The 27,935-nt window shown below is 34.0% G+C and overlaps 1 protein-coding gene across 2 annotated transcripts in view; it reads left to right on the plus strand.

Annotated features, from left to right (window-relative positions):
- Window positions 1-25,866, plus strand: part of MINPP1 (multiple inositol-polyphosphate phosphatase 1) — a 37,713-nt gene extending 11,847 nt beyond the window's left edge. Inside the window, exons 4-5 of one of the 2 annotated variants that reach the window (XM_012659769.1) lie at window positions 5,548-5,681; window positions 25,394-25,866. In XM_012659769.1, coding sequence (XP_012515223.1) covers window positions 5,548-5,681; window positions 25,394-25,790 — 531 coding nt within the window. In that variant the 3' untranslated portion in view covers window positions 25,791-25,866. The remainder of the gene's footprint in view (window positions 1-5,547; window positions 5,682-25,393) is intronic. The other variant, XM_012659770.1, reaches the window with a different exon arrangement.
- The last annotated feature ends 2,069 nt before the right edge of the window (window positions 25,867-27,935 follow it).

Genomic DNA, 27,935 nt, shown 5'->3' on the forward strand with positions numbered 1-27,935 from the left:
TTGCTTTTAGTTCTTTGAGTTTCTCCTTACTACTTTCCATAGAGGTTGTACCAGTTTGCAGTTCTACCAGCAGTGTATAAATAAGTGTTCCTTTCTCTTCTCATCCATGCCAACATTTGTTGTTTTGGGACTTTTTGATAAGAGCCATTCTCACTGAACTTGTGTGATATCTCATTGTGGTTTTGATTTGCATTTCTCTGATGACTGGAGATATTGAGCATTTTTTCATATGTTTATTGGCCATTAGTTTATGTTCTTTTGAAAAGCTTCTGTTCATGTCTTTTGCCCACTTTTCAATAGGTTGTTTGATATTTTCTTGCTGATTTGCTTGAGTTCTTTGTAGATTCTGGTTATTAGCCCTTTATCACATGTATAGCATGCAGATATTTTATCCCATTCTGTAAGTTGTCTATTCACTCTATTGCTTGTTTCCCTGGCTGTGCAGAAGCTTTTTAATTTAATCAGGTCCCATTTATTTTCGTTGTTGCTATGATTGCCTTTGAGGTCTTCTTCATACATTCTTTGCCTAGGTCGATATCTATAAGATTTTATCCAACTTCTTCTAGAATTCTTAAAGTTTCATGCCTTAGGTTTAAGTCTGTTATCCATCATGAATTAATTTTTGTGAGTGGTAAGAGGTGCTGTTTCAGTCTTGTACATGTGACTGGCTGTAGTTTTCCCAGCACCATTTATTGAATAGGGATTCTTTTCCCCATTGTATGTTTTTGTGTGCTTTGTCAATGATCAGATGGCAATATGGTGATGATTTTATATCTGGTTTCTCTGTTCTGATTCATTGGTCTATGTCTCTGTTCTTGTGCCAGTACCATGCTGTTTTGGTTACTATAGCCTTGTAGTATACCAGTTTGAAGTCTGGTAAGGTGATGCCTCCCGATTTGTTCTTTTTGCTTAAGGTTGCTTTGGCTATTGGAGGTCTTTTCTGGTTCCATATGAAGCATACAATTATTTTTTCTAGATCTGCAAAAAATGGCATCGGTACTTTAATGGGGGGGATTGCATTGAATCTGTAAATCACTTTGGGTAGTATCGACGTTTTGACAATGTTGATTCTGCCAATCCATGAGCATGATGTGCTTTTCCATTTGTTTACATCCTCTGTGATTTCCTTTCTCAGTGTTTCCTAGTTCTCCCTGTAGAGGTCTTTTCCCTTGGTTAGTGCAAGCCCCCTTTTTAATTATTACTCATCTTTGTGGTGAGTTCATTTTAGCTTTTACTTCTCTGTAGCCAGCCAGCAGAGCTGAGCAGCTATCCAGAGAGGAGCAATATTTCTTCCAATTTAGAGTTATTCACCTCTAAAGTAACAAATAATTGCTCTTTAAAGCAGAAAAAAGAGGGTCTGAAAAGATGGACTGTCAGTCTGTTACCTTGTAGTAGTGTCATATACTGTCCAGGGAGGCTGATTCTCATTGTTTCAAGCAAAGGATTGTTTGTTTTAGTCCTCTAGTTGTACCATGTGCTTTGAAGATCTGTCTTCAGCTGGTTTTATCTGAGATATTTTATTTGATTTTCACTGCATTTGGTAATCCTTCCTTATTTATGGTGGTGGTTCAGGGTACCAAGGTCTCTTAATTTCTTTGAAGAAGGCATTTGTATTTATCTTTTTCATTCTTTTTTTAGGGTGATTTCTGAGAGAAAAGGGCAGATATATGTTGATTCCATCTTCTTAAAGTCAGAAATTTTGTTTATATTTTCTTTTTTTTTTAACGTGGCCAGAGGGGTGAGAAGTTTTCTTCATACTTTCTAAGTAAGAACACTCCCCCCGCCAACTTTATTGAGGTGTAAATAACAAAAATTGTATTTATTTAAGGTGTACAGCATGATGTTTTAATGCAGATAATACATTGGAAAGTGATTACCACAATCAAGCTAATTAACACACCTGTCACCTCACATAGTTAACTTCTTTTGGTAGTGAGAAAATTTAAGATCTACCCTGTTTGCAAATTTCAAGTATCTAATACATTATTATTAACAGTAGTAATCATTAGATCTCCAGAACTTACTCATCCTATGTTAACTGAAACTTTATACCCTTTGACCAGCATCTCCCCATTTTCCCCACCCTCCATCCCCTGGCAACTGTCCTTCCACTGTCTGCTTCTATGTGTTCTACTTTTTCAGTTTTTACTTATAAGTGAGATCATGTAGTATTTGTCTTTCTGTGTCTGGCTTATTTCACTTAGCATAATGTTCTCTGGGTTCATCCATGTTGTGGCAAGTGACAGAATCACCACCTTTTTGAAGGATGAATAGTATTTTATTGTGTGTGTGTGTGTGTGTGTGTGTGTGTGTGTGTGTATATAGCATTTTATTGTGTTTTCTTCATCCATTCCTTAGTTGATGGACACTTTGGTTGTTTCCATATCTTGGCTATTGTGGATAATGCTGCATTCAACATGGGCAGAGTGTTGAATTTCATCTTAAGTTATTTGTGGATCAGCTTGATCCTTTTGATGCTTGTTTCTGAGTTTTATACCATTTGTACCTGATCTTATAAAACTCAGAATGTAAGTGTGACCCTTGCTGGGGTCTCTATTGAGTGCCCTGGATAATCAGCCAGTTCTCTCTGCTTAGGCTACTTGGAACTTGAGTATCTCCCTACCTCATGATAGCTTTGGAATTGTTCATCTTACAGCTCTACAGCAGCAGAATCGGGGTATCCCATAGATTTATGGAGCTCTTTTTCTGTGTAGCTTCCTCCTCTCTGATATACTATCCTGCTCATCCAGCCCCTTTAGGCTTCACAGACTGAGCTCTGACTCCTCAACTCAGCAAGATTGCTGAGCTCTGCTTGGGATTGCTTTTCCTATGCCACAATTTGAAAGTGCCAGTAGGCAGAAAGCTGAGCAGTTGTAGAGTTAGCTTTGTTTCCCTTCTCTCAGTGATTACAGTTCAGTGATAATGTCCGTAAACATTTGTTTTATATATTTTATCCCATTTTCTAGTTGTTTCTGAGGGGAGGGCATGACTGGTGTGAGTTACTCCATCATGGCAGATGATAACATCCTTTTAATATATTGCTGAATTTTATTTGGTAATGTTTTATTTCAGATTCCTTAAGTCATGGTTATAGTAAGGTTGTTTTATAGCAGTGGCTGTCACATGTAAAGGGTGATACTTCTGGCCCTTGCCTTACTCCTTTCCCTTTGGGAGGTTTAGAAATATAAGAGTATTTTTGTTTATAACAATGACTCAGACTCATTTTTGGCATTTAGCGGGTGAGGGCAAGGGATGCTGACTTTGTTGCATTGCAGTGGTCTATAATTTTCTCCCCTCACCCCTTTTCTTTGTTCAGGTTTGGCAGTAGGCTTCTGTTAGCCTTGTGAAGCTAAATAACAGAGGCTCTCTAAAAGAAAATTATGTTTATTTGGGAATAATTGCATTGCAATGGGAATACATACATATGCTGTAGTAAAACTATGTGCATATTCGGGGAGGTAAAGGAAGACAAAAGTTTTTAAAGGAGAAATGAGGAGAATTACATAATTGTTTTGAAATGATTATCCTTGGCTACAAGGAACAGTAACAAGGATGATGCCAGTCCGAGGTTGGGCAGACATATGCTGGCAGATGTCCTTGCAGAAATTTTTTGTGTGTGAGTGTAAAGGTTGAAAGGGCCTTTGTGTAAGGTTGTGGGTTTTGCAGAGTCTTTTGTGATAGTTTTTGTTATCAGGCATACAAGTGTGCAAACTCTTTCATAGCCTTCCTAGCTTTATTTGTCAGGTTTGGAGTTTTTTTTACACGAGTGACTCCATTTTGATTCTGACAACTTTCACAGCCTCCTTAAATGAGTTTAGAAGCTTTCCATCTTTTTCTGTTCCCTGGAATAGTTTAAATATTAGGAATTAACTCTTGAATTGAAGCTTTGGTAGAACTCATGTTTAAAACCAGCTATGCCTAGTATCTTTTAGGTAAACCTTTTACTATAGTTATTTTGTATATTCAGATTTTTCTGAGTCGATTTGGGTAACTTGTACTTTCCTAGAAAAATCATCCATTTCACTTACATTTTTCAAGTTTTAAAAAATATGTAGTTTTAGTAATGTGCACATGAGATTTTTAAAAATCTCCAATTGCCTCCTTTTTCATTTCTAATACTATATTTGTTTTATATCTTGAATAGATTTAGCATATTTCTATCTAATTTTAATTCCACGTTTACTTTTTTTAATATTTACTTTGTCCCCTTTGCTAACTTTTTGATTAAATTGCCTCTTAAATATATTTTTAATTTTGTTTTTTGTGTATGGCATTGGCCTACCCCTGCTCTTAAAACTTATTTTGACTTGTACTTAGTTTCTCAAGAGCTCTTTTGGGAACAAAGGCTTGTAACTACTGCGTGGTCTTAATCTTGCACCTCTTTGAGTTTACAGGTGTTAGTCCACTACTTATGGTTTTAGTCCTAGTTACAGGTTTTAGTCCTCTACTTATATCTGATCAAATGGTACATGAATGCAAAGTTTAACCTTCAGATGAAGACTGCCTTCATCACCAGCTCCAATTGTAGACCTCTTCACTGCTATCAGTGATGTGTACCTTTCTAACCCTTTTTATGCTTTTATTTATAATCAGTATCATTCTTAGAAATGTAAAGGGTGTAATGTATATTTGCATATGTGTGTTTTAGTAATAAATGGTATTATTCTGTATTCTTAATCTGCTCTTATTCAGCAGTGTGTTTTCGAGATCTTTTCATGTTAGTACATGTTGATCTATAATATAGAACTTTTTGATAACTGCAAAGTATTCCGTAGTATGTGTATACCGTAGTTTATTGAATCATCTATCTATTAGTAGAATTTAGGTATTTCTGGGAATTTTTTTTTGGCTACTGTAAGCAGTGCTGCTGTGTAAGTAACATATTCTTCTGCATTATCCCTTGTGTTCCTCTGTGAATATTACAAGAAATGGAATTAAATGGGTCATAGAGTATGTGTGTTTTCATGGATTTTGCCACTTTGCTTTCTAGAACATCTATACCAATATACATGCCTTCCAGCAGCACCCGTTTTCCCATATCCTTGGTGCACTTTTATTATTTTTGCCAAACTTACACATGAACCAAAGTAATTCATTTTCTATTTGTTTTCTACCTTTTCAAAATTCCTAAAAATTTCTGATCTGCTGTTGGTATCTTTCTGTGCTGTAAGAAATATTCTTCTGTGTATGTCTCTTTTTTCTTCCCTATGTATCTTTGCTATCATCTTAATATAATTTTAGAAGAAAGGGGAGGTGAGCACATGTCCTTACCTCACTCTCCTGAACTGTCAGGATTCTTGGCTGTGAGCACTTACTAACTTGCTCTTGCACACCAGCCTCTACATTCCCTTGATCCATATTTGTGATAAATCTCCGTGTCATGGACCTTTGGACAGCTCTTATATGCAAGAAAAGACAGATGTAAACTGTATTTTATGCAGAATGATCATTAAACAATGTAAACTTTTCTGAGAGAATCATTAAATCAGGGAATCTGTTACAGTGATGAAAATATATTAAAATGATTTTTGAAATTTTTATTTTTAGGTGTTAGAATATTTAAATGATCTGAAACAATATTGGAAAAGAGGCTATGGATATACTATTAATAGTCGATCCAGCTGCACCCTGTTTCAGGATATCTTTCAGCACTTGGACAAAGCAGTTGAGCAGAAACAAAGGTAAAAACTTTTTTTAAAATTTGAAGTACATTCTGTGTTTGCTAGTAAGATTCTGGAAAATGTTTTATAATGGTTATTTTTTTAAAATAGTTTTTAGTTGTGTTTTTAAAAATATTTTAACAATTGATACTTAGAAAAGAACTAGATAATGTATATGTAAGTTATAAAACATATGAACCCTCCACTCAACCCAAGAACTAGAACATTACTAATAACTTGCATTTATTTACATGTTTCTCAGATATTCCATTTTCCTGCCTCCTCTTGCTTCCTCCCGCTCTCTTTCTCCTGAAACTACTCTTTTGAATTTTGTGTTGGTCATTACTTTGCCTCTTTAAATTAGTTTTTATTAATGTATGTGTGCCCAAACATTATATTTGGTTTTTCTTACAATCATACTACTAATTGTCTTCTGGAACTTGCTTTTCTCTGCCCTCTCAACTTTACATTTATAATATTCATCAAGTTATTGCCTGTAGCTATAGTTCATTTTCACTATAATACAATATATAGTGATGCGAATATAATTTATGCCATCTACTCTTGTCAATGGGCATTTAGATAGTTTGTATCTTTTGCTATAATATATAATGTAATTATAAGCTCTCTTGTACATGGCTCCTGGTATGAATGTGCAAAATGTTTTATTTTAAAAGAGAAACGTCTTTGTTATTAGTCATACTTTTCAACTTTTTTTAAAAAGTAATTTTATATGACTTGAACCTTCGATAGAATCTCAACTCCATTTTAATTGACAGATATGCTTCCATGAAGGCTTATACACTTAAAATTGGAGACAAAAATCATGCTCTAAAAATTGAGACAGAAAAGACTAAAGATGATGTGCTTCATTGTGTCTCCAGGACTAAGTTTTATTTATATAAATATATTGTGCATGGGGATATGACTCCCTTTTCTTGGGTTTGATAGGAGTTAGGGAAGAAAAACCAGACTGAGTAGTTTCTGTTACCAAAAAATTTGTGAGGATTTCAGTCAAGGTGAGTACGTTCTTGGAGATGAGTTAATTTTTTTCCTGCTCAATTTTATGAATGATTTATAACCCTTAACACTTTACAAGATTACTTTACTATTCATTGTTCATTGTTTGTCCCACTGTTGAATGAGAGGTTTGGTAAACTTCAAACTGTGTCAGGAAGATTTTTTAAAATAACATTTGCAAGGTTTGCTATTATAATTTGATTCTATATTTAAAGCTTAAGTAAGAAATTTATCATTGGTGTTTTAAAATAAGTATTTCTATATACTGAAAACCATAAAACATTACAGAGAGAAATTAAGGATGACCCCAATAAGTGAAGAGATGCATCATTTTTATGGATTGGAAGACCCAAATTGATAATCTATAGATTGAGTACAATCTCTATCAAAATCCCAGTAAGTTTTTTTTGTTAAAATCGAGAAGCTAATTCTAAAATTTATACTTAAAGGAGCTAGAATAACTAAAACAATTTTTAATTATTGAAAAAGAACAAAGGGATTTAAAGTATCTGACTTCAAAGCTATAGCTGTAAAGCTATAGTTACAGTCAAATAGATCAATAGGATAGAATAAAGTAAAGAAATAAATTCTGGTGTATATGGTAGATTGATTATTGACAAAGTTTCTAAGGTGATACATCAGAAAAATGGATTAAATTTTCAACAAATGGTGCTGGAACAATTGGATATCCCTATTCTTAAAAAAGGACACCTAGACCCTTACTTCACATTATACACAAAAGTGGTTCATAGATTTAAATGTAAAATATAAAACTGTAAAACTTCTAGAAGAAAATATAGAGCAATGACCTAAAGATAAGAGCTAAAACTGTAAAACTCAAAACACAGGCGTAACTCTTCATGACCTTGGATTAGGCAAGGATTTCTTAGATATAACACTAAAAACATGATCTGTTAACAAAAGTTGGTAAAACGGACGTCATCAAAATTATAAACCTTTTACTTCAAAAGACACTATTTGGAAAATGAGAAGACAAGCCATGGATTTGGAGAAAATATTTCCAGAACATTTGTATAATTAAGGATTTGAATTCAGAATATACAGAGAATGACAACTCAGTCATAAGGAGACAAATAACCTAGTTTTCTAAAAGGGCAAAAGATTTGGACAGATTTCCCTAAAGAAGATATATGGGTGGGAAATAAGCATATAAAAAGATGCTTACTGTCATTAGACATTAACACCACAGTGAAATACCCCTAAGGTACCCTCCAAATTGGCTAAAATAAAAAAGGATTGTCTTCAGTATTGACGAGATGTGAAGAAACTGAAAACTTCATACATTGCTGGTAGGAATGTATGTATGTATATAAAATGGTATGGACACTTTTGAAAAGTTTGACAGTTTCTTAAGAAGTTAAACATGTGTCCGTATGACTTAGCAAATTCACTGCTAGGTATCTACCCGATAGAAATGAATATGTGTATGTGCACATAGACTCCTATGTGAATGTTTACAGCAATATTACTCATGATAGCTAAAAACTGAACAGTTCCAATGTCCATCAACTGGTAAATGGATAAACACAGTGTGTTTATCTACTCAGCAAAAAAAAAAAAAAAGAATTGCTGATATTCAAATGGATGACTTCAGAAACATTATGCTAACTGAAAGAAGCTAGATACATAAGACTATAAATTGAATGCTTCTGTTCTTCGAAATTTCTAAAAAAGGCAAAACTTCAGAGACAAAAGCAAATCAATGGTGGCCTGGTTCTATAGGTGTGAGCAGGGATTTACTGCAGATAGGCACAGAGGACTTTTTAGGGTGCTAGAATTGCTCTCAAACTGGATTACGGTGATTACACACATAGCTATGTATGTTTATTAAAACATCTGTATAATTAAAACCAGTGGGCCGGGCACGGTGGCTCACGCCTGTAATCCTAGCACTCTGGGAGGCCGAGACGGGTGGATTGTTTGAGCTCAGGAGTTCAAGACCAGCCTGATCAAGAGTGACACCCTGTCTCTACTAAAAATATAAAGAAATTAGCTGGACAACTAAAAATATATATAGAAAAAATTAGCTGGGCGTGGTGGTGCATGCTTGTATTGTAGTCCCAGCTACTCGGGAGGCTGAGGCAGGAGGATTGCTTGAGCCCAGGAGTTTGAGGTTGCTGTGAGCTAGGCTGACGCCACGGCACTCTGCCTTGGGCAACAGAGTGAGACTCTTGTCTCAAAAAAAAAAAAACTAGTGAATTTCATGGTAGTTATACTTCAATAAAACTTTTAAAACAATGTGAGTATTTAACAAAAGGAAAAGCAGAAAAATAAAAGTGAAATAACTTTTTGGTAAAAGCGGCAAAAATTTTTAACGAATTTACTAATTCAGGAAAATAGAATCTTACGGTTTTTTTTACAAGATGACACTAAAATGCTTAAGACATATAATTGAGAAATGATTCATATGGGAGCATACCTCAAAGACATTATGAGTTTGGTTCCAGACCACCATTTTCTACATTTCAGCAAGAGGCTGCTTCGCTTTGTCATCTTTCTTGTGTTCACTCGAGTAGCGCTTTTAATTTCCTTTAAGAACTTTTCCTTTGTGTTCACAACTTGTCTAACTGGCCCAAGCAGCCTAGCTTTTTTTGGCCTATTTCAGCTTTCAGCGTGCCTTCCTCACTAAGCTTAATCGTTTCTAGCTTTTGATTTAAAATGAGAGACATGGGACTTTTCCTTTCACTTGAATACCTTTTGTAGAGTTATTAGTTGGCCTAATTTCAATATTGTCGTGTCTCAGGGAGTAGAGAGGGAGAGAGATGGAGGAACAGTTTTGGTCAGTGGAGCAGTCAGAACATACACATTTATCAATTAAATTTGCCATCTTATGTGGATGTGTTTCATGGCGTCTCAAAACAATTACAATAGTAACATCAAAGATCACTGATTACAGATCACTATAATGAATACAATAATAATGAGAAGTTTGAAATATTGGAAGCATTACTAAAATGTGATACAGAGACATGAAGTAAGCTCATGCAGTTGGAAAAATGGTTCCAGTAGACTTGCTCAATACAGAGTTGCCACAAACCGTCAGTTTGTAAGAAATGCAAAGCACTCAATATAGCAAAGCACAATATAGCAAAGAGCAATAAAACAAGGTATGCATGTACCATATAATTTACCCACTGAAAGTGTTCAATTCAATGTATATTCACAAAATTGTACAACCATCACCACTATAATTTTAGAACATTGCCTTGAAAAGAAACCCCATGCTCGTTAGTGATCACTCTCCATTCACCCTAGCTCCACTATCCCCTGGAAACCGCTGGTGTATTTTGTGTCTTAATGAATTAACCTATTCTGGACATACCATGTAATAATATGTGGTTCTTTGTGACTGGTTTTTTTGACTTAGCATAATGTTTGCAAGGGTCATTGTCTATGTTGTAGCAGGTATCAGTAGCACATATAATTCTTTTTGGTGGCTGAATAATATTCCATTCTATGTAATATACCATGTTCATCCTTTTATTAGTTGAAGGGTATTTGGGTTATATCCATTTTTTGGCTGTTGTGAATAATGCTGCTGTAATATTTGTATTCAAGCTTTTCTGTGGATGTATTTTCATTTTGCTTGGGAATGGAATTTTGAGGGGAGATTATTAATTGTGTCTGTCAGTGATTGCTGAAGAATATTAAAACTGTAGATATATAGGAAATCCCTGACTTGCACTGGTTTCTGGACATGTTCTGAAAGTTGAATCATTCTAAATTGAGGTTGGCCTGTTTATAGTAATCCAGATCATCCATGGGGAGGTTTTATTTGTTTTTGCTTTTATCTTAAAAAGGAAGTTCCAATTTTTAGTTTATTTGCTTACAATTTGCTTATCTCACCCACAAGTAAAGTGCGGGGGGGGGGGAATGCAATTAATTGGGTACTCCATTATGTTAAGCAATAGCTAACTGTGTTTTTATATACTTGGAAGCTAATGAAGCTAAATTTCATGCATGGCTTGTGGCATCAGGTGCAGTAATATACTGAAGAGGCAATGTGATGTAGGCAGATGCTTAGATTTGGTGTGAGTCCTGGTTCTCCTTTATTAATACTGCAGATTCCTCACTTTGGAAAAAGGGAATGAAGGTTGACCATCTCGAATCCAAAATCTGAAATCCTCCAAAATCCAAAACTTTTTGAGTGCAGACATGATGCCACAGTGGAAAATTGCACACCTGACCTCATGTGATGGGTCTCAGTCAAAACTTTGTTTCATGCACAAAATTATTAAAAATATTGTATAAGATTCCCTTCAGGCTATGTGTGTAAGGTGTATATGAAACATAAATGAATTTCATGTTTTAGACTTGGCTCTCATCCCCAAGATTATATTATATGAAAATATTCCATAATCTGAAAAAATCTGAAATCCAAAAGATTTCTGGTCCCAAGCATCTCAGATAAGGGATACTCAACCTGTATCTCACCTGACTCATGGAGTTGTTGCGATAATCAAAGGAGATAGTGTCTATTAAAGCGCTTAGGACAATGTGATATACAGATATAGTATTGTTACTGTGTACGAGAGGTCTCTGATCAAAACATGTCCTTAATGTCTCTTTCAGACAGTCACACACCCTTTTTCCTTCCCTATAGTTATTCAAATAATAAAAACAAGTACTTTGTAGGACTTATTGTCCTCAAATTTTTAAGGCCTTGAGCTCATTTATTAAACTAATTTCCTTTTCATTGCAAGATGGAGAAAACCTTTACTTCTTTTGGATGATTATGCCTGTATTTGTGGATTGAAAATAAAATTCATTCAACAGTATTTTAAGCATCTACTATGTTTTATATCAGGCACTGTTTTAGATACAGTGATGAATACTTGCACTTGTGGCTCTTACAATCTAGAGAAAATAAAGATGTTTTGTAAAAGCTGTGATATAACTATTTATGTAAGATTGTAAGACAATACAAGAAGTTAAAGGAAGGAGAGTTTGACCCTTTAAGATGGGAAATCATTTTGGCCACCACTTCCTGTTCTGGGGAAGCAGAGAGTCAACAAGCATTGCTCAGCAGTGATTGTGAAGAAGGTGGCAGGTGGTTTTCAGGGACTGGATATCTCTGTACCAAAAGACTGCTTAGAATTTTAAAAGATTTATTTAGCTGAATAAAGATTAAATTTTCTTAAAATGATAAAGGAGAAGAAAGGATACTTAGAGACTTCTGTCAGATTTCTCTCCAAAAAACAGAGTGACATTGAACAATACTGTGAGCAGTAGTACCTCAGCAAGGAGAGAATGAGGTTTTTTGTTTTTTTTTAATTAATACTTTACTTTTTAAAATACTTTTAGGTTCACAACAAAATTGAGTGGCAAGTAGAGAGAATTCCCACATACCACCCCCTCCACACATAGCCTCATGTACCAATGTGGGAGAATAATAAGATTTTCATAGAATGTATTATCTTTGTACTTTTCTGATCTATCAAAGCATTAACCTTTTTTCTTACATGACTCTTAAAATCCCTTTCTGTATTTGGATTTAGAATTTATAAATGAGTATGTCTATATTATGTATGTTTATTTTTATATATATATGTTTATATAGAGACAATATTCTGTCATTGATATTGTCTGGGGAAATGACTTTCACTTAATTCTAGAGTTCCCAGGCTACTTCTTGCTTTCTCCGTTCCTCCCTGACCCCACATTGAGATGGTAGTATATATATAGGTTGTTATATTTTTATGTTAACATTAAAAATCAGAGACATTCTTCAATGCTACTGAATATATTTTCAACATAATTTTAATAGCATAATTTTAGTTAATGAAAAGATTGAAGATTTCAAATAATGTTAATTGACAAGTGTCAAAATTTCAGTTAAATATAACCAGCCCTTCAAGTTCAGCCTCCTTGACTTTTATTAGGATCTTGACTTTTATTTTCCTCCTTGTACCATCACCACAGTGATGGGATCAAAGTTAAAACCAGTAAATTTACTATTAAACACTTTGCCACACTAGAAAAATTTTTTTTTCCTTGGGGCTGCAGTGTTTTATTACAAAAATAGAATAAAAACTTTGAAAACAAAACGATCCTTTCTAATTTAATGAAAAATTTGTTATTTTTTACTGTTTTCTGTACATAAGTTATATGCAACTTGAAAAATAGTTCTCATGGCTCCCAAGGTGAAGAGATGTGTGAGGTATGCACGCTTCACAAGGCCCTGGGCTCAAAACTAGTGTGAGTTAAATACAACTCACATGGCAGTTAATGTGTTAAGCAGCTGCGATTGGAAAAACAGATTGAATTTACTGAAGAAATGAGATATCTCTGGATTTTATTCTACCCTCCCCACCCCCATATCCCTGTTACTATATTATCTTTTTAGATTGAGGGAATTCCACAAGTTACTTTCTGTTTTCTCAAAGTAAGATTTATATCAGTACTCATGAGATCTTCCATTCTGTCGGGAATATTCCCAGACACCAAATTAATTGCTATAAATAATATGCTCTTATTACTGTCATTAAATAACTCTCAATATTAACCTTTTTTCTACCTTTTCATTGGCTCTCAAAACTTTGATATTTTTAGATTTCATAGTCTGATAAAGGTATGGCTTTTTTAGGCTATGTAGTTCCATGTTTTAACATAAGGTGGCAGTATTGAAATAAATGTGTTGTGGCACCAAGTTATTAAAATAATTGTTTGGTCAATTACTTAGCCCATTATAACAGAGGGAACCTTGTTTTTAAAGTTTTTAGAAATGTTTGCAGATTCTATGTCTTTTTGCTTACTTTTCAGAGTCAGGGTTCCATTGAGTTTAACCAGGTGTAACAGAAATCTCTTTTAGTGCTAGGAATTTCTTTAGTGTTAAAAGATCCTGGCTAAATAAGTTAAACATTTATAACTAGCCCAGCTATACTCTGAATTCAGATTCAAATATCCAACTGCTTTTGAATAGTCACTTACTGACTATCACTAGATCGTAGGTCTGTGGGGTCTAGAACTTTGTTTCATTCACTGCTCTCTCCTCAGTGCCTAGAACAATGCCTAGAATACAGCTGATGTTCCCAAAATGTTTTGAAGGAATATCTGCAGTCCTTCTGTAGTTCCTTTTTAGTCAAGACATCCAAGCCACAAACCTATCTATCCTTCTTGTATCCATCTCCCTCACCTTCTACATCTACTCACTGCATTTCTTTTGTTTCTAGTTTATGCCAGTTTCTTTCACTTTTCTCTATCCTCACTGCTATCACCTCAATTCAGGCTAATACCTCCTCTCCAGATTTTAGCAACTGCCTCTTAAATGCTTCCCAGATTTCAGTGTTACTCCCACTTCAGTGCATTCTTCTTTTTAAGATGTAAATCTAATTATATCTGATTCCTAAAGGATCGTTCAGTGACTCCACATTGACTACCAGGATAAAGTCCTCTAAAAGGTTTTATGAGACCCTTCTGTTTCCTTTCTTGAAGGTGGTGTTGGTGATGGTGATTTTTTTAAAAAATATTGCAGACTGTAGTTGGTAGCCCATTATTACTGTTATTTGTTTTTACTGGAAGCCCTAGCACATTTCAAAATAATTTTGTTGCAAGATCAAAATCTATAATACATACAAAAGACTGCATAAAACATATATGCAGTTTAAAGGATGATTAATTATAAAGTGAACAGTTACGTGTGTATCAGCTGGATCAAGAAATAGAACATTGCCGGCACCCTAGTACAAGTCCTAATACCACTTACATTCTTAAAGAGTATCATATAGTTTGCCTTTATATAAATGGGACCCTACTATATATCTTACTTTTGTCTTCTTTCACTCAACATTATATTTGCCTGATATTCATGTTATTTCAAGTAGCCAAAGTGTGTTTAATTTCTTTATCATTATTAACTAATTATACATTATTTATGTACAATTGATTATCTTTCCTTCATACATATTTTTAACTTATTGAATTGTATCCAGCTTTTTAAGAAGCTGACAAATTTATTGTCATATTTGTTCTTGCCATATTTGGAGAACATACCTATTCTGCATTGACCCACATGAGTAGAACTAGGGGGCAAATCTTGTTTCAGTTATTGTTTTAAAAAAAAAAAAAACCAACACAAAACTCCATAACTTTTTAATAACTATTGTTGATCAGTATAATAGGCTGTTTTGTGTAGTAAGTTCCCTGTCATAGAATTATTCTAGTTAAATCTGGATAACTTTGTTAGTGATTTTATAGAAGAAATGCTTCTACGAACTGAGGGGTCAGTAAATGGTTCCATAATTAAAGGCTCAGTTCATTTCAGAGGGCTTTCTTTGAGCACTACAATGTGCTGGTTATAGTGCTAGACATTGGGAATGTATAAACGGATGAGAAGTTATACCCTACTTCCAAGGGGCTCTCAGTCAAGGAAGGAAGATATCTTTAAAAAGTGATTTAAGGTGGGTGCAGTGGCTGGTAGTGTCACCTATGGTCCCAGCTACTCATGAGGCTGAGGCGGCAGGATTGTTTGAGCCCAGGAGTTTGAGGCCAGCCTTGGCAACACAGCAAGACCTTGTCTCAAAAAAAAAAAAAGATTTAGACAAAAGTGTATGGATATTGGGAAAGGGAGTCATTTCTGTCGATCAGGGTAGTTGGAAAAGGTTTCTTTGTGGATGTTAAGATGTGAGTTGGTCCTTAATCACAGACAACCTATGGTGAAATTTGAATTGGTTTTAGAATCATGTTAAAATTCGAATCCTTGTTCAACCTTTCTAAACCAAAATTTTACCATCTTTAAAATATAGGTAATCTCATCTTTCAAGATATTAAGAAGGTTGAGTGAAACTGTATATATATTCTAGGTACAAGTCCTTTGTCAGATTTGTGTTTTACAAGTATATTCTCCTAGTCTGTGGTTTGCCTTTTTGTTTTTTTAATAATATCTTTTGATGGGCTGATTTTGCCCCACTATTGAAGTGATTCCTCCTGAGTGTTTATATGGTACCCGATGTATTTTGAGATTTTTCCCAGTCTGGCTTGGGTGAATACAAATTTCTGCCTTTGTGATAGCTTTGGGAATTATTTAACCTGTTTCTTTCTGAGGTTTTTCCCCTTTGATTTGGATAGATTTCTCACATGCATATGCAGATGAGTACCAGCTAAAAACTTGAGAGAAACCCCCCTGCTGGTCTACAGAGCATTCTCTCTTTTCAAGTACTTTGTCCTGTGAATTCCAGCCAGTATGACCTCCCTAAATTCTCACTACCATCTCATCTGCTCAGGGCAATGCCATACGGTTTGAGCTCCCCTCCCTGTGCCACGGCCTGGAAACTCTAGACAGAAAGAAAGCTCGGGCAGTTGTTAGGTTCATCTCATTTGCCTGCCTTCTCTCTTACTCTATTGTCATGTTATCTGAAAACTTCAGACATTTTGTCCAGCTTTGTAGTAGCTTAAGGCAGGACAATAAATCTGGTCCCTGTTCCTCTTTCTTGGCTGAAAGTGGAATCTATTTCGATATATTTTTGCCTTGAGGAAAAAACTGAATCATTTTAGTTCTAGATTTGTGTTAAGCGGTGGAATTGATGCTTCTCCAAATACTCACTGGAGCTGATGTTTCAATTAGATGCATAAAAAGATTTTTTAAAATTTTTTTCTTGGTAATTTTCTTCCCAAAGCATCTGGCAGTTCATGTTACTTCTGTACTTATGTAAGTATGGGGATTATATGAGCTGTCTAAAGCTCTATTTGATATTCCTGGATCATGTTTAAAAACACACTCTGTAACATCAGTTGAGTGTGAAACATGAATTAAGAGCTTATAAAGATCTAGTTGAGTACATTTGGGGGGGGGAACATGCAATTATAGTTGTTTTTCCAGTTGAGCTTTTTGAATGACTTTTAATTACTTGCTTTGGATCTTTTACCTACTTTGAACACATGCATAGTTATCAACTCTCATTTAAATACAGAACTTTAGACTTTCAGTTAAATTTTGTTTTTGGTTGAACATTTAATAAAATTGTCAATTTATGTAAGTAAAAGAGGAATATAATTTGGAGAACTGCATTCTTGCTGAATAACATTAGTAATTCACTTAATCATGTTGGCCTTTTTACTGCTGAAATAAGAGGGGTTGGCCAGATCCCAACCTTAAAACATTGTGTATTTCTATACAAACATTAATATAGAATGTCATATGTTCATTCACTTTCTTATATTTGTATTAATAGTAGGCATTTTCAAGGTTTTTTGAAAGCTAAAATGTGTATCTTTTTAAAGTGGTTTTGTCACTTCTTGGAAAATGTAACATCCCAAGTTTAATACATTTTTATTAGAGGAATAGAGCAAAGTTTAAGGTGTTCTATCTCCTGCCTGTTCTTTGGAATACTTCTGCTAAGAGTCCCAAAGAAAGAATAGTCATTACAGGTGGAGGATGTAAGTTAATTTGAGAAATATGACTAATAAGAAGTTTGTTTGTCGATAGATCAGAATATAGAAAACACCATTAGAAACAGATTCAAGATAAATAGGAAAGTTCAGAGCACATTATAGAACATCTGAATTATTCTTAATTTGGTATTAAGCATGTAAATTTATTTTATTCTGTTTAGACATTTTAAATGTAGTATTAGTATAAAATTATTAGATTTCTCTGGAATATATGTGATTCAAGGGATATAAATTAATATGGGACAGAATTGTAGATATGTTATTCTTCAGGGTGTCAGATTGTAATATAATATATAGCCCAGGGATTCTTGGGATATAGAGTCTGAAATCCCAAAACTATATTGATGTTTTTATGAGTATGTGATTTTCTCTGGTACAAAGTTCCATTCCTTTAGACAGATTCTCAAATGATTTCCTGTCCCCCATGAAAGTTAAGAACCACAGATACAGTGGGTATTAAATATGCCTCATTACTGATTGCTTTGGCAGCCCTCCTTTAAAAAACATTTACATCTTCTGCCAAAAACTGCATTCTTTTTTGTTAAAGGAAAAACCTTAGTCCTTTGTGTCATGGTATCTTGAACCTCACCACTACCACTCTGTTTAATAAATGACAGTGACAAAGAAAGCTACATGGGACCATAGATAGAGTAGAATATAGCAATCTTTGTGCTCTCAGCAATCTTATGACAACTATATGCATAGGCCTTATAGGCCTTATGTGTGGAATCACATAAACTGAGAAGTAATTCCTTTCACATCCATTGCCTTTTTGTCCTCCCATACCTACTTACATTGTGTTTCTCTCTCTCTCTCTCTCTCTCTCTCTCTCTCTCTCTCACACACACACACACACACACACACACACACACACTCTTATTCCCTCATTCAGACATATACACACACTCATACCTATTTAGTGTTGCCAGTATTTTGGGCTTAGTCAGAGGCCAGCTTTGGTTTGTTGAGGAAGGTTGGGAATGAAACCCAGAAAAGTTCTCATGCCATCCTTGGAACTTTAGTGTATTTGAGGAGAAACTGGAGATTTGGTAGTGATTGGGCCTATGCTAACTGGAGTAAATAATTTCCTAGGAGATAGCTTCGAATCAGATTGAACTCTTAAGATTAACTCTAAATTATGACACAGCAAAGATTAGCATGTTGCTAGAAATGGAACCAAATCCAGTAATTTCTTCACAGAAATTACTGATTTACTTTATAAAATTCTGACACATACCTTTAATGACTTCTGATGAAAATTGGACCATAAATAAATACTCTTGTGTATTTCTTGTGAGGTGTTTACAAACCCCACAGCTCTTTCAGCTTTCACCAGTTATAGATATCCAAGTCCCCATTTTTGGTGTTCAGATAAAATTTTGATAGAAACAAGATATGTTTTTCCATTTGACACAGTACTTAATTTTGTCAAAGAAAATAGAACTGTGAGTAAGTCTTATAAAAGGGCAATCAGGAATAAGCATGAGCAGCTGTTTAAGAAGTATTATATTAGCTCTTTGGAAGGAAAATATGCTCCTTTTGGTCATAGATATTTCTATAGAAGTAGTTTGGGGTTTTTTTTATGTGCCAGAGTTTGATATTTTGCTAGTTGAGTTTCAAATGATGAAGTAGAAATCAGCTTATATATTGCTTAGTCATTCTTATTTATAAGAAAAGCATTCTGACATCTTAGCTGTAAATGGACCCCTGGTTTGAACCATATAGTTTAAAATAACTAAAAAATTATTGGCTAAGTTCTCTTGGATTTTATAGCTTATACCTTATGAGTTAGATGTTTTACTTTAGCTTTCTTAAGGAGCCTAATAATACTTTATAAGTAATCTTTATTATCTTTATTCTAGTTTTCACTTGGACCATTAGAGATTACTAAGTTGAATTCAGGCTAGAAAAAACAAAATAGTGAAGAAAATTGTTTATGTTTGAGACTTCAGTGATTTATATTCTGAGCTATTATTTAATGGAAATATTTTTGAGATAAAACAAAAATAAAAAATACTTGACATTCTTTTAGTTGTTGTAACTTATTGAAGAGCATGCTAAATTCTGCTTCTTACCCTAAAACCTCAACCTAGACATCTAATGACATCTGTGTTTTTTTTTTCTTTTTGAAATGAAAAATTAAGAATAATGTTAGAGTTTTAGAATTGTATAAAACATGTGGATGGTTAAAAATAATTTTTAGTCCTCTTTAGGGTTTCAATTTTATGTTCATGTTGATATCATACTTTATAAAATATCATAAGACATTCTTTTCTATTTTATAAGTTATTTACCTCTGAGATACAATTTCTCTAAGCCAGATTTATAATAGTCTACTTTCTTGACATTTTTAGAAAAGACATTTCAAACCCAGTGTCTTATTCTATATCCAATAGAGATTTGTGCATATACATTTAGAAATGATTTACACATATTCCTTAAAATGATCATTTGGTTTAGGTAATTGTATGTTATATATGTTTGTCTTATAATACACTTCAACAGTAGTGATACCATTGGCAAAAAATCATGCAGCATCATGATACCAATGTGAAACATCGTCTATTGTTGTATCTTGTAATCCAGTCTCTTAGAAATGGCCAAACTGGTTTTAGTTATATCTGGGAAATGAAAGATAAAGATGGAGAGGCTGATTGGCAAAGAGAGGAGGTTCATATATGAAGAGGAAAGTGTATCGGAAATATAAAGTAGATCTCATTTAGTCTGGATACAACCTCAGAATCCTTCTCAATGCTGTGTTCCAGATAGCTGTTGCTTATAGATTGAAGATTTGGCCTAGATATTGGTTCTATGAAACTAAAAATTGTCATTTATTGACATACTCCCTTCTGAACCAGAGTAAAAATTTAGGTGCATACACACCCTTTATTACTAACCAAACTGCATTCAGTGTGGAAAATACAGTACAAGTGAATGCCTTAGTTAATGATAGAAGCTGGTATAGATAACTTCATGGGAGCATGGTATCTCTAATTTTAGGAAGCATTTGGTCATGTGGTATGTTCCTGAAACACAATTTCTTGTCTCTTTATCTTTGTTCATCCTTGTAGAGGCTTACATCATTGATAACTGGCTTTTTGTAGAACTGTATTTTTTTATTGAATATTTTTCTTATTGCATATTCATTTGAGATTACAAATCTGAGAAATGTGGGCTCGGCCATTTGTATATTCTTGGAGAAGAATTGATGCCTTATTTAAGAAATAATCTATTTTCTTATTCTGCAGGATTTAACATGTATTTTTACCAAATTGCATGTTGCCTAAGAGGGTGTTTTGAGTTGGCCAATTTAGATTCATATACTAGGAACCTTGTTACCAAGCACTAATAATGTAGTCTTCTTCAGCCAGTATGTTAAAATACTATGTTTCTTTCCCCAAATAAAAACTGATATGATTTTAAATGATTTTAAATCAGTGACGATTTGAAAGTAAACATAAGTGACTCAATTCCTGTATTTGCTCTACTTCAGATATACAAGTATTTTCTTACACAAAATGGCATTGAGATTTTTCCAAGTAAATTTTTTTTGGTGTAAATTGTATCCTTGAAACTTGATTTATGGTATTGCCTATATTTTTGGTTTTGTATTGAAACCTTTGGTACTTTGGGATATCTGATGTTTTAAAATATACTATTCAGTGAAATGAGTTTGTCACTTGATACTATGTCTACCTTTAGAGTAAAGTGTTGTGTACTGTTATTTTAGAAAGAGAACTGACCTGAACTCAACTCCTGGGCTCTAAACTCAGCACACCACCAATTTGTGTGACCTGGGGCACTTTGCTGCTGCAACTGCTCTGGCTCTTGCTGCTACCGTAGTGGTTTGCTATCACACTGCTCTGTGCTAAGCACTGACTTATTGCTATGGCTCAAATCCAACAACTCTGCAAGGAAAGTGACTAATCTTCATTTTGCAGGAACCAAGGGAGAAATTCAGTAATTTGGCTGAAGTAGGTACGCCCTCTGGTTTTCAAGCTGCAGAGTCATGTTCCTCGCTTCCACTGTGCTTACCTATTTTATCAGATGCTCAATTTTTTTTGAAGACTTCGACTGATGTAAGGTTGCATCTAGAGCCAGGAGTTCAAGCCAAAAATTTATTTTTAAATAATTATAGGTGTGTCCTGCTTTAAGAAAACTAATCTTTTGAAAAATTGAACTTTAAATCAGACTGAAGCAGTTAATATTTTTTGATGGGATCTAGGCTATTCTTTTACATTAAACTACTCCCATTAGTTTAATTAATTGGTGGTTCAAAGGTAACTTAGGCAAGAGTTTTTTCATCTCTAAAAAGGGTATGATAATACCTCCATCATAGGGTAAGCCATCTATTACACTTTGCTAAGGCTACAATGGGTAGCATTTCTATTTTAAGACTTACTAGGAATATATTCATGACACAGTTCAAACACCACCCCCTCAGGAAAGCCCATCCAATTTTTCCTCAGATGGAAGGATTTGCTCTCCTTCTCTGGGTTCCCCTAACACTTTGACAAATGCTAATTTGCAAGAGCCAGGAATGTGTTTTATTTGTCTTTTTGTTCTTTTACACTACTGCCCTTCTCTGCCAATGCCCCCCTTCCCCAAAAAAAAAACTAGCATGGTGCTGGCACTTGGCATGGAAAGATAGGGAATGTCACATCTAACAAATTAAACAAATGGATCTTTGAAAAGTCTCTTCTTTATTATGTTTTTGGAAAATTGAATGCAGCTATTTTGTCCAGTACCTTTTTTTATGAGTATGAACATCAACCAGCTCCTTTTTTCTTAAGTTCCAGGAGCATCTACTATGTGCAAGATACTTTAATGCACAAAGGGTAAAGTAGAAAACTAAAAAATAATTACAAATGAAATTGTGTTCATTGTAGTCATTTCTCTCCTTTATATTTGGCATCACCTCACAAACTTAAAATATTTTTACTTGATTTTTGTAGTAATGTGTAAAGTACAAAAATAAAATTAGAAGTTGTTTATTATTTCCCATAGGCACATTTGGATTTCTAAGCAAAATCTTGGTCTAATTGCATTTGGTGGCTCTGTAGTTTTTAGTTTTTTAGTCTGTTATCCTTGTATTATTGGTGCATTTAACCAGACCTTTAAGATATTGTTTATTTTATATGTTGCTAGTTTCTATAATAGAGACTGCTCTATATAAGAAGGTAATATTCATGGCATTTATAAAAATTGGCACTGTTTCTTCCTATTGAAAATTGTCTGAATTTCTAAAATAGAATTTTAAATTTGGATTCATTAAATGGCAGAAGATAGTAATTTATTTTTGATGATATAATTTTCTGTGTGAATCTAATATATAAACTTATTTGATTTCCTAGAAAACTCCCAGTAAGCATTTTAAAGCACAATTTTCCTCAAATTTCTTCTGAAAAATAGCTGATTTTGACATATGACTGATAGGCAGTAAAAAGAAAAAAAAATAGTGTTTACTGCTTTTATATAAACCTAAGAAATCTTTAAGTTTAAAACTTAAATTTGGGCCACAGAAGAGATTCAGTTTCTTCTATAGCTTTGATGTGATTAATAGAACTTTGAACCTTATAATTTGTACATAGCTTTTTTGGTCTCTTTCCTTCCTTCCCCCAACGTTTTTCATATGTGTGTTTGTTATTTGTCTTGTATCTTTTATTTGCTCTGTATTTGATCAGTATTTAAATCTGAATTTGTAAGACTGTTCATATCACTGTCCGGTGCTGTCCAACATGTGGTTGGTTATTCAGCACTGGAAAGGGGGCTGGTTGGAATTGAGACTTATCTATAAGTATAAATTACACACTGCATCGCCAACACTTGCTAGAAAAAAGAATTAGAAGTTCGTCAATAATTTGTATATAAATTACATGTTGAAATGATAATATTTTAGATATATTGTATTATATCTTGTCCCCAGTTTATTGGAGTTCGTCAGTGGGAGAAAGAGTTACTGACAGTATATTCTTTCTGTGAGGCAATGGATAGATCTAGTGGACAGCAATAACTGAATGTTCAGCCTAGAGTTATTCCTGGCTTTGAGGTTTTTGCCTAATGGCTAAAAGACTTAAAACGTAAACTAGTATAGCACCATCCGAGGGATGGACACACTTGAAACTCAGACTCGGGGGGAGAGGGGGGGTAAGGGCAACATACGTAACCTAAACATCTGTACCCCCATAATATGCTGAAATAAAAAAAAAAATTCAAAAAAAAATGTAAACTAGTATATTACTTGTTTTTCTTTTAACTTGTGTCTCTATTAAATTCCATTATATTTAAATGATGGTAGTGGTATGAGCTTTGATTTGCATATACTTGTATAAAGGGGCAGGCAAGTAATGGAATGAATTCATGCTGTGTTAAGACAATGTGGAATAATAAATGTACTATGCAACAGGTATATATATGCCTTCTCTAGAGGGTAACCTTATTCCTGTTAAGATGATTGTCTTACGGAAATATATGCACTTGTGTTGCCAGATCTTTCAGGTTTCCAAGAAGAGCCCCAAATCTGGATTTTTAAGAATGTTAAATCTCCCAATTCTTAAATACTGACAAATAATGCAAAATTTAAAACTACTTATGCAGATAAAACTAAATATAGCTGTGTTCTGAGTGCTACTGCTTTGTAACTTTTGACCTAAGAGGATGCTGCTTGGAAATAAACATAGGTTTTTAAGTACTTTAGATGACCCAATTAAAGTATACCTTTTTATAAGGAGAAGCTTGGAATCTCCTGTTGATTAATGGCTTTTAAGTTTTATACCTTTTAAAGAACATTAATCTCAAAATAGTAAATAATTGTCTTCTGGTTTATTTTGAAATGGTGTTCAAGTATATATTTCTAGTATACTTGTATTTTTTTTTTTTTGTATGAATGTTATTTTGGTCCTTATTCTCTCTCTGACTTACTTTTCTGTAGTTCGTTTTAATGTAAATTCAGTTTTCCTGAATGTTTAGAAGGCTGTGTCAGATTGTTTTTCTAATTTCACAGAACCTCCCTTTCTGGTGTGTGTACTGTACAGAAATATGATGGGTTACTTGCTGAGATTTCTTGACTGTGTTCTCCTCCCCCCACTTTCATCTCCTGTTCTCAGATTGTTCAGACGCTCTGTGGTTTTCCTCTGCTTTCTTCAACAGATACTGGTAATATGCAGTTCTTGAGGCTATTGGTGGTTCATAGAGAATACTTTCCCATGTAGTTACATTGTAAATGTTTCCCATGGCTTTTTGGATTTGCTGTCTAGTTGCTCCATCTGTTTCTGTGTGGGGAATCAAGAAGGTCCAAAATGGCTTCTTCTTGTCCTCCTAGAAAATAAGATGCAATTTATAACCTGATGTGTTGGGTGGTAGCTAAAAGTCAGACAGTTAGTTGTGTTTGAATAGGTTTATAAAATATATTTAAAAACAATAGTCACTTTTTTGAATAAAAGTTGGGAAGAGGAACTTAAAGGAAAAAAAGATGACTGCTTAGCTCACAGTTATTAAATGGTTTGTGTTTCTGGCACTGCATAAACTCCCACTCCCAACCAGAGACACATTTTATCAGCTAGAATAGGTTACATTGCTACCATTTTGTGCCTCTAATCCAAATTTAGTGCCCAAATCAGTTTGTAAACCACTGAAGGATTACATGAATTACCATTTACTGTTCACATTTGATCCTTTACTGAATATTACTTGTTCTTATTCCCTAGATAAATATGTATGTAGATAAAATAATAACACTTTATACAGAAGAGCTTCATGGAGTAATCTGTTTACTAAGGGCCAGTCTGCTCAGTTTCATTCATAGAAAGGTAGTACAGTGTTGAAATACACACCCATTTCAGGTTCCTTAATCTATAAAACTCATACTCTCTAAACTTAAAGGATAATGTATATGCACATTGGGTTATATGAATTTGCAACACTATGGTGATTGTGAATTTTGGAACTTAACTTTCAATATAAAAAGTTCAGTTCTCCTACTCAGGAAGCTGAGGCAGGAGGATGGCTTGAGGCCAGGAGTTTGTAGTTCATACACTGAGCTATGATCATACCACTGCACTATAGCCTGGGCAATAGAGTGAGACCTCATCTCTTAAAAAACACACACACACACACACAAAATTCATTTCTCTGCCACATAGAATGTCAGCTATATCCTTGAGTTAAGTATGTAAAGGTAAAAAAAGATGGGATTATTTAAACTTAAAAGGATGGGGAAGTTGGATACTACTTCTAAGTGTAGATATTATGTTCTATGACATAAATATATATAAACTTTTTTTTTTCTGAATTTCTCTTTTAAGGTCTCAGCCAGTTTCTTCTCCAGTCATCCTCCAGTTTGGTCATGCAGAGACCCTTCTTCCACTGCTTTCTCTCATGGGCTACTTCAAAGACAGGGAACCCCTAACAGCTTACAATTATAAGGAACAAATGCATCGGAAGTTCCGAAGTGGTCACATTGTACCTTATGCCTCGAACCTAGTATTTGTGCTTTACCATTGTGAAAATGCTAAGACTCCTGAAGAAGAATTCCGAGTGCAGTTGTTATTAAATGAAAAGGTGTTACCCTTGGCTCACTCACAAGAAACTGTTTCATTGTATGAGGATCTGAAGAACCACTACAAGGATATCCTTCAGAGTTGTCAAACCAGTGAAGAATGTGAATTAGCAAAAGCTAACAGTACATCTGATGAGCTATGAGTAACCGAAGGACATTTTTAATTCATCAGGAATCTATAGGGAGTGATTACATGCTTGTAATAGGTAGGCGATCCCTTGATTACAGAAGGCTTTTACATTACTTGAGTATTTCCGTCTTTTCACAGGAAAACACTGAGTTTTTTTGGTTTGGACATGATATGATATGTAAGAAAGAATTCTTCACTGGAGCAGCTCTGTTAAGGGGAAAAAAATTTATTCAAAGAAACAGCACTGCAAATGTTTACAGAAATGAAATTCTTTCTATTTATATAAGAAATCTCACCCTGAGGTAGAATATGATTTCAGAATGATACTTGAAAAGTAGAGTAACAAAATATGTAAATCGGACAATCCATAACTTGACTGAACTAAGTTTAGCAACTTTACCAATTGAACTGCAGTTCTCTCTCTTTTCCTCAAGTAGGACGGTTCCAGTATTGTCTTTCTTAATGAGAAATATTGTGATAAACTGTGAGTATCACTTTGGATGAAAGCTATCATCTCTAGATGAGAATTTGAAACAATATTAAGAAACCAAGTCTGATCTCAAAGGATACCTTCACTGAAGCAAGACAAAAAGTATAATAAAATGAATATTTTTGTTAATGTATTTATAAAGTATTTGAACACTTTTTCAATAATTCCTTTTAACCTAGTAAGTTTTGCAAGGCTATCTCAAATTATTATTATACCTATATTACATATGTAACAATGGAAAGACAAAAAGGACAATTCACAATAAGTCAGAGGGGTAGAATCAAAATTTCTTAAATCATTGCTTTTCCATTCTGTCACTTGGCTTCTATTTTTATATTTGCTGTTATATGAAATGTATCTTTTGGTTGTTTGATTTCTTTTTCTTTTTAAAATAAAGACTTCTTCCCAGCTGGCTTAGTTTCACAAATTTAAACCCATTTTAAAGAAATAGTTCTGAGTTCGGTCAAATGCCATGAAAATACTTGCTGTAATAAACAAAATTATTGTGACTTTTACTACCAGGTCTTTTCTGCTCGCCATATTAAAATACAGTCAATAATTAAGGTAAAAGGTTGGTCGAGCAGTTTTGACCCAACCAGGAAATACAAAGCAATTTTCTTCTAATACACATTTCCTCAAATAAATGGATTATTGTTAATGCATTTTATTTTAATTCATATTCACTTTAAAGATGATATCTTTCAAAGGGTGATTTAAAATTTTTGTTGAAAATATGTGGTTACTCTTACCAAACAATATGCCGTAAAATCTCAATTTACTGGAGTCTGCCGTATTGATTTTTCAGTAGTTTATTTTTAAGGGGAGAGACCATAGGAAAACAATATTAAGGCTGTGTGTCTATGTACAAATTGTAATGGATGACTTGGATTAGGACACTTTCAGCCAAATTTCAGTTGATAAAATTGAAAAAATCAGTTTTAGTCTTAAAACAAACTGAAATAGGATCTTTTTTAGCACCAAGAGTCAAAACATTTTCTCGTTAATGCTTAGTCAAGTGAATTTTTCAGTCAATAAATTAGTCATACTCTAATTTAGGGATAAGATAAAAATATTTTAAATACTTTATCAGTAAAAATAAAGCCTTGTTGCTTTCACTTTTGCAAAATATGACCTGGGGCACCTTTAAAATTATACTAACCATCGAGTTACATGACCTTGCCAATACCTTTTTGAATAGATTTCCTGAGGTTAAAAAATGTAGCACTAATGAGTGAGTAAAAGAGACAAGTCAACAAAGTTTTGGGGGCTGTAAGTACAGCATATGTACTATGAAAAGATGGACCATTAAGGACCATTTCAATATGGCATTCTCAGAAACTGAATTATTCCAGAATGGACATGAATATAGATTAATTCAAATATTCTCCTCAGTACACATGTTCTAGAAAGAAGACATAGATGTTACAGAGAAAGGATCCTGGGTTCAAATGACGTGGGGAAACTTGGGGTTCTCTTTCCTCTGGAATGTCTCAGGCTTTTAACATGCTGGCATGCATTGTTACTATAGGAGGCATTATAGTAGGTTCCTGTCTTATTTGACCTGAGAATTCTTTTTCGAGGGTAAACTCCTATCACTATTGTTAATGAGAATATACTTTGAAAATTTTGAGATTAAACCAACACATGCCATTTGGGTTCCTTTCAGGT

This window comes from Propithecus coquereli, unplaced genomic scaffold (assembly GCF_000956105.1).
Source record: "Propithecus coquereli isolate 6110/MARCELLA unplaced genomic scaffold, Pcoq_1.0 Scaffold63, whole genome shotgun sequence".
In the NCBI taxonomy this organism is placed as follows: Eukaryota; Metazoa; Chordata; class Mammalia; order Primates; family Indriidae; genus Propithecus; species Propithecus coquereli.